The sequence below is a fragment of the Citrus clementina genome, unplaced genomic scaffold (assembly GCF_000493195.1).
Source record: "Citrus clementina cultivar Clemenules unplaced genomic scaffold, Citrus_clementina_v1.0 scaffold_8, whole genome shotgun sequence".
Classification (NCBI taxonomy): Eukaryota; Viridiplantae; Streptophyta; class Magnoliopsida; order Sapindales; family Rutaceae; genus Citrus; species Citrus x clementina.
The window spans coordinates 22,336,028-22,344,203 of record NW_006262022.1 but is presented as its reverse complement, the minus strand read 5'-3'; the positions used below and the strand labels follow the sequence as shown (position 1 = coordinate 22,344,203).

The 8,176-nt window shown below is 49.0% G+C and overlaps 1 protein-coding gene across 1 annotated transcript; it reads right to left on the bottom strand.

Moving 5' to 3' along the window:
• Positions 1-4,799: 4,799 nt before the first annotated feature.
• LOC112096475 lies at positions 4,800-5,999 on the bottom strand. The gene is made up of 2 exons (XM_024179924.1): positions 5,211-5,999; positions 4,800-4,868 (listed from the first exon to the last, which is right to left on the bottom strand). The coding sequence occupies exons 1-2, from the start codon at positions 5,997-5,999 to the stop codon at positions 4,800-4,802; spliced, it is 858 nt and encodes a 285-aa protein (XP_024035692.1).
• Between the last annotated feature and the right edge of the window lie 2,177 nt (positions 6,000-8,176).

Sequence of the window (8,176 nt, the reverse complement as noted above, 5' to 3'; positions counted from 1 at the left end):
TAAGATATACAACCGATAGTGAAGGCATATACAAAGCTAAACAAGTAAAAGAAAATATAAATACAATAACTTAGCTAAAAATCCGATCAACTAAGCAACAATATATAACTTAAATGCAATAATTAAAGCTACAAATCCTCCAGCGGCTAACTGACGTGGCCAACTGCTCCAGTTCCTACCTAGTTGCATTTAAATATTCCACGTTATGCATGTTGCATGCATAAGTCTCACGTCCTGCATGAATATTCTTCATAATTAGGATTTGTTCCACGTTCTGCATGTTGCATGCATGAGTCTTACGTCCTGCATGCATACTCTTCATACTTAGGATTTGGTTTAGGTGCCCTTGATGACCTCTGTGGTTCCCTTGCCTTATCAATTGAAGTGCCATTTACAGCCTGGACTGCCGTTTTCTATCTTTAAATTACGCGACATCTTGCGGTATTGACGTTTAGAGCAGAGAAGCACTCTGGTTTGCCTTCTCTTGATTCGGTGAATTCGTTTGTGTAGTTTTTTGTCGCTTTACTTCGATTATCACTCTTCTGTTCCTTTAATTTAACTATTTACTATCTAATTCTTTCTTGATTCCATTGTGACTTTAACAAATTAGGTTCCTCCTTTAATTTTTTACTGTCTAGTTTTGAATGGCGGTTCAATTTAATTGTTGATGCGAGATTCTGGTTCTCCTCGTTCTACGACCAGGGTCTCTGCTCGATCAACTTCACCACGACCAGGATCCCTCATGGTAAAGATTCTTCTCTAGAGGTTCCTGCGCACACAGACAGGTCAGAGTACGCCGGTTGTTTTCCCGGCGCAAACCCTCCGACGCTCAAGTCAGATATGAAGGTTCGGGAAACGCTTGCCACAAATCTTATGGCTGTTAGGTTGTTTTCTCTCTTTTAGAATCAAAATTGCTAACCATTTTACCTTCGTTGGCTACCTTTTTATAGGCTTCCTCTGAATCCCAGTTTTCCCAGTCTACGTCTGTTATCCTCCCACCTCTCGAACGTGGATTCCCCATTTCCATAGTCGTGGGTGGTTGCGTGGCCTTCGTGCCTAGATTCTCGGGCTGGAGAGCATGCCTCGCCAACTGTCGTTAACCGGGTCTCCTCGAATAAACCCTTAGCAAGAATACAACAAGAATGGCTTTATGCTTCTTACAGGAAATTGGCCTCGCGGATGACGTACTCGTGGATGAGCAGGATATTCCTGCCCCTGCTTCCCTGCTACCTGGCTCTTACAGGACACACCTACTCGCAAACTTCTGCCACCAAACATCTGCTCATCACGTCTGGTCTCGTCGAAGTATTTCCCTCAAACACCGGTCTCCCAGTTTCTGGTGTTGGGTAATGTAATGGACCAGCAGTAGAAACTTAGCGGTTCTTGGTCGCGTGAGACTGGAAGAGGCCTCGAGGAGGAGCTGACCAGGGTCAAGGAGGATCTTCAAAGGCAGAAGGCTATGTATAAGGCTCAGCTCGAATCTCTCCGTGATTCCCACCGGGTTCGGGTCGAGAATTTAGAAAAGGAGGCTGACAACCAGTACGACCAGGGACTTCGGCATTCCTATCGTTGCATTATGGCCGTCCTCGGGAAGCAACACCCTGATCTGAAGATGGATGACCTTGCAGCTGGTGTTGCTCAACATATCGACGAGGAGGCGGCCAAGGAAGACGCTGAAGGGGTAGAGCCGATCGTGATTGAGGAGGAAAACTCTCTTCCTCGTGCAGTACCTGCTGATGTTGGCGAGGCGAGCACCCCCCCGGGACGCAACTGGTGATACCCCCCCTGCACCTGAGGAGGTCCAGCCAACCAATGCTGCTCGGCTTACTGATCCACCATCTTCTTGATATATTTCTTGTATTGTAATAAACAATGTTTGTGAAGATTATCTCCTCTGTTAATTATTAACAAATTAATAAAGATGTTTTTGATTACTTTCTTGTGTTGTAATCGTGAGTTATTTTTCGTTTGAGAATCTGCTCGTCTTTGTTTGGTCGAGCAGGTTCTGGCTTGGCACATGGTTTTGCCACATGCCTTCGCGTGGTCGAGCAGATCCTGGCATGCTTGGCTTCGGGTCTCGCCATAAGACATGCTTTGAGACTTGGTGAGCCTTTGCATGCCTTGGGAATTTTTTCGAATGCTTTGGACTCTGCTCGCCTTCTCATGGTCGAGCAGATCCTGGTACGCTTGGCTTCTGTCTCGCCATAAAACAGGCTTTGAGACTTGATGAGCCTTTGCATGCCTTAGTAAATTCTTCAATGCTTGGGGATTCTGCTCGCCTTCACGTGGTCAAGCAGATCCTGGCACGCTTGGCTTCTATCTCGCTATAAGACATGCTTTGAGACTTGGTGAGCCTTTGCATGCCTTGGGAATTTTTTCGAATGCTTTGGACTCTGCTCGCCTTCTCGTGGTCGAGCAGATCCTGGCACGCTTGGCTTCTATCTCGCCATAAAACAGGCTTTGAGACTTGATGAGCCTTTGCATGCCTTAGTAAATTCTTCAATGCTTGGGGATTCTGCTCGCCTTCACGTGGTCAAGCAGATCCTGGCACGCTTGGCTTTTGTCTCGCCTTAAAACAGGCTTTGAGACTTGACGAGCCTTTGCATGCCTTTGATTCTTCAAGGATTGGGATTCTGCTCGCCTTCTCGTGGTCGAGCAGATCCTGGCACGCTTGGCTTCTGGCACACTTGGCTTCTGTCTCGCCATAAGACAGGCTTTGAGACTTGGTGAGCCTTTGCATGCCTTAGTGACTTCTTCGATGCTTGGGGATTCTGCTCGCCTTCACGTGGTCGAGCAGATCCTGGCATGCTTGGCTTCTGTCTCGCCATAAAACAGGCTTTGAGACTTGGTGAGCCTTTGCATGCCTTCGATTCTTCAAGGATTGGGATTCTGCTCGTCTTCTCGTGGTCGAGCAGATCCTGGCACGCTTGGTTTCTGTCTCGCCATAAAACAGGCTTTGAGACTTGGTGAACCTTTGCATGCCTTAGTGTCTTCTTCGGTGCTTGGGGATTCTACTCGCCTTCACGTGGTCAAGCAGATCCTGGCATGCTTGGCTTCTGTCTCGCCATAAAACAGGCTTTGAGACTTGGTGAGCCTTTGCATGCCTTCGTCTTCAAGGATTGGGATTCTGCTCGCCTTCACGTGGTCGAGCAGATCCTAGCACGCTTGGCTTCTGTCTCGCCATAAAACAGGCTTTGAGACTTGGTGAGCCTTTGCATGCCTTAGTGACTTCTTCGATGCTTGGGGATTCTGCTCACCTTCACGTGGTTGAGCAGATCCTGGCATGTTTGGCTTCTGTCTCGCCATAAAACAGGCTTTGAGACTTGATGAGCCTTTGCATGCCTTAGTAAATTCTTCAATGCTTGGGGATTCTGCTCGCCTTCACGTGGTCAAGCAGATCCTGGCACGCTTGGCTTTTGTCTCGCCTTAAAACAGGCTTTGAGACTTGATGAGCCTTTGCATGCCTTTGATTCTTTAAGGATTGGGATTCTGCTCGCCTTCTCGTGGTCGAGCAGATCCTGGCACGCTTGGTTTCTGTCTCGCCATAAAACAGGCTTTGAGACTTGGTGAGCCTTTGCATGCCTTAGTGTCTTCTTCGGTGCTTGGGGATTCTACTCGCCTTCACATGGTCAAGCAGATCCTGGCATGCTTGGCTTCTGTCTCGCCATAAAATAGGCTTTGAGACTTGGTGAGCCTTTGCATGCCTTAGTAAATTCTTCAATGCTTGGGGATTCTGCTCGCCTTCACGTGGTCAAGCAGATCCTGGCATGCTTGGCTTCTATCTCGCTATAAGACATGCTTTGAGACTTGGTGAGCCTTTGCATGCCTTGGGAATTTTTTCGAATGCTTTGGACTCTGCTCGCCTTCTCGTGGTCGAGCAGATCCTGGCATGCTTGGCTTCTGTCTCGCCATAAAACAGGCTTTGAGACTTGATGAGCCTTTGCATGCCTTAGTAAATTCTTCAATGCTTGGGGATTCTGCTCGCCTTCACGTGGTCAAGCAGATCCTGGCACGCTTGGCTTTTGTCTCGCCTTAAAACAGGCTTTGAGACTTGACGAGCCTTTGCATGCCTTTGATTCTTCAAGGATTGGGATTCTGCTCGCCTTCTCGTGGTCGAGCAGATCCTGGCACGCTTGGCTTCTGTCTCGCCATAAGACAGGCTTTGAGACTTGGTGAGCCTTTGCATGCCTTAGTGACTTCTTCGATGCTTGGGGATTCTGCTCGCCTTCACGTGGTCGAGCAGATCCTGGCATGCTTGGCTTCTGTCTCGCCATAAAACAGGCTTTGAGACTTGGTGAGCCTTTGCATGCCTTCGATTCTTCAAGGATTGGGATTCTGCTCGCCTTCTCGTGGTCGAGCAGATCCTGGCATGCTTGGTTTCTGTCTCGCCATAAAACAGGCTTTGAGACTTGGTGAGCCTTTGCATGCCTTAATGTCTTCTTCGGTGCTTGGGGATTCTACTCGCCTTCACGTGGTCAAGCAGATCCTGGCATGCTTGGCTTCTGTCTCGCCATAAAACAGGCTTTGAGACTTGGTGAGCCTTTGCATGCCTTCGATTCTTCAAGGATTGGGATTCTGCTCGCCTTCACGTGGTCGAGCAGATCCTAGCACGCTTGGCTTCTGTCTCACCATAAAACAGGCTTTGAGACTTGGTGAGCCTTTGCATGCCTTCGATTCTTCAAGGATTGGGATTCTGCTCGCCTTCTCGTGGTCGAGCAGATCCTGGCACCCTTGGCTTCTGTCTCGCCATAAAATAGGCTTTGAGACTTGGTGAGACTTTGCATGCCTTCGAAGATTTATCACAGTTTCAAGTGAATGACATTCCTCGACGTTCCATTAATTGCAGGTTTTGATTTTACATGAACTTGCTTTGACGTAAAACATAAAAATAAAAGATAAAGAGCACGAGTAGAAATTGCTTTAAAATGTGGACAAGTCTTACTGGAAGTATTTTCGGAGATGTGCTGCGTTCCATGGGCGTTTCACCTCGTGGCCGTCCGTGCGAACCAGCTTGTAAGCTCCGGGTCCCACCATCTGCTTGACTCTATATGGCCTTTCTTGTTTTCTACTCAGGTATCAAGGGATGTTATCTGCATTGCTTCCCTTGCTGCCGAGGAGTAGCAACTTCTTGCGATCCTCTGGTCTCCTCGTACCACTCCGACTACCCCATTCACCCGGTACTTCAGAGCCAGATAATGGTTGGACAGCACCGCTTTGCTCATCCTCAGAAATGGCCGGCCTAGGATCATCTGGTAAGGGCCTTCTTCGTCTACCACCACAAAGTCCAGCATCATTGTCCTTTCTGTCGGGGAGCTCCCAATTGTGATAGGCAGCTCGACCATGCCCAGAGGGATCAGCTTTCCTCCTCCAAACCCTTTCAAGGAGGTGTTGGTATATTCCAGCTTCCGGTCTGCTATTCCCATCTCCTCTAGGGTTGACTTAAACAATACGTCAACTGAGCTCCCTGTGTCAACTAGTATCCTGTCAAACTTCTTGCTAGCAACAGTGGCCTTGATGACCAAAGCATCCTCGTGAGGGTATAAAATCCCTTCCTCATCCTCATCTGTCCACATGATTGGCACTTGCCTAACTCTTGCACGTTTGGCTGCTGGGGTGTTGAAGAATACCTCTTTGCTGGTCATGGCGTATCTAGCATAATTTTTCCTCGACCTGTTGGAATCTCCAGCCAATGTTGGGCCCCCAGCTATCACCCTTACTGTAGGCTGCTCGCGCCTCAAATTCCTGTCACTCTGCTCCCCTTCATTTGTTGAGGCTACCATTGGGAATGTCTCATCTATAAACTCCTCCAGATATCGATTTCTCACCAAATCTTCAACCTGGGTCTTGAGATCCCTGCAATCTGCTGTGGTGTAGCCATGAGTGCCATGGAACTTACAATAGCGTCCCCTATCCCTCATGCTGGATGGCTTTGTTATTGGGGCAGGGAGGCACAGCAGCCCTCGATCCTTTATGGCTTCATACACCTCATCTAGGGACATCTTCAAGGAAGTATACCGCCCATAGTCCTGGTTTTAGTCGATCAGGTGCACTGCTCTTTCTTTGTTTGCTCCGTTCTAAGTTGGGGGCGTTGGCAGTACTTCTGGTCTGCTCCCTCTGCTACCGTGGGAATGTTGATGAAGACCATCATATGCCGAATCATGCCTTCTTCAAGGCTCCCTAGCTGAGGAACGAGGAGGTTGCGCCCTGCTGCGCTGATACTGTGGTGGCCTCTGATGGGGCTGGTAAGCAGTTACCCGACCTCCTACTCCACTACCCGAGGTTTGGTGGTCCCTCCTCCTGATCGGCCCATTCCCTAGTAATGCTCTCTTCTCTTTCCTCCCCAACCCTTCTAACTGGTCTGTTTTAATCCGTGCGGCCTTCTCCTCTTCAATCTCAATGTCTCTCTTAGCCTGCTCGTATGCGGCCGCATACGTCTGAATAACTGGGCTTCTTAAGTAGCACCACAGCCTTCCTATCTTCACCCCTTTTTTCAATCCCCTTAACGCCTGAGGGTGGTTGAAGGCTCCCAAGTTGAGGACAGCACGATGAAACCTCTTAATGAATTCCCGAAGGGTTTCTTGCTCTCCCTATTTCATGCTTTTTAGCTCCATCATGTCATCTTCTGGTGCCATTGCCCCACTAAACTGCTCCGTAAATTCCTGTCACATCTGCTCGAAGGTTTTAATGTTGCCCCGAGAAAGTTTCCTGTACCACTCTCATGCACGTCCCTCAAGGGATAGTGGGAACACCCTGCACCTTTGGGATTGAGATAATCCTTGTACCCCAGCTGTGTCGTTGAAGCGCTCTATGTGTACCAGCGGATCACTTCTTCCCGAATATCTAAGGTCTGGGAGGCAGAAATCTCTCGGAATAACTACCCTCATGATCTCTGCTGCGAGAGGTGATTCTCCGTCCAGCATTATCCTCCAACCAGGAGCTCTGCTCCTCCCTTGCATGTCGTCAATTATCTGCGCTAGTCTGCGCACTTCCTCCTCCAGCTGCACTGCACGACCAGGGTCACGTGCTGCAACTTGATCCCGCTCTTGCTCTACATCATGTAAATGTTGCCTCAGCACTGTTTCCTCTACATTCGCCACCCCATCGTCATCATAAAAAATCTGTCTTGCCGGGGACTGCTCTTCCTCTCTATGGAATTCTTCCCGCAGTGGTATGTTACCTCTCTCACCACCAAATCTCCCGGTGGTTTGACTTCTCCTTGTACTATCGGGACCTGGTGCCACTCCACCAACTCTCATCCTTTCCTCATGGGTTACCCTTCGTTCACTCCGCAACTCATGCAGGATGGTTGTCAGGGTCTCCATCTGCTTTTCCATCCGTTCCATCCGGTCGAACATGGCTTTTTCCCGTGCTTCACTGGCTATCTCCCTCAGAGTCACGGAATCGTTAAGCCTCATATCACCCCCTTGTGCACTACTTCCTCATGTCTCCATTGCTTTTCACTTGCTTCACTCCTCTTCTTGCTATCAACAGAAGCTTTTTGATCAGCTCCCCACAGACGGCACCAAAATGTTGATGCGAGATTTTGGTTCTCCTCGTTCTACGACCAGGGTCTCTGCTCGATTAACTTCACCACGACCAGGATCCCTCCTCGTAAAGATTCTTCTCCAGAGGTTCCTGCGCACACAGACAGGTCAAAGTACGCCGGTTGTTTTCCCGGCGCAAACCCTCCGACGCTCAAGTCAGATATGAAGGTTCGGAGAACGCTTGCCACAAATCTTATGGCTGTTAGGTTGTTTTCTCTCTTTTAGAATCAAAATTGCTAACCCCTTTACCTTCGTTGACTACCTTTTTATAGGCTTCCTCTGAATTCCAGTTTTCCGCAGTCTACGTCTGTTATCCTCCCACCTCTCGAACGTGGATTCCCCATTTCCGTAGTCGTGGGTGGTTGCGTGGCCTTCGTGCCTAGATTCTCGGGCTGGAGAGCATGCCTCGCCAACTGTCGTTGACCGGATCTCCTCGAATCAACCCTTAGCAAGAATACAGCAGGAATGGCTTTATGCTTCTTACAGGAAATTGGCCTCGCGGATGACGTGCTCGTGGATGAGCAGGATATTCCTGCCCCTGCTTCCCTGCTACCTGGCTCTTACAGGACACACCTGCTCGCAGACTTCTGCCACCAAACATCTGCTCATCACGTCTGGTCTCGTCGGAGTAT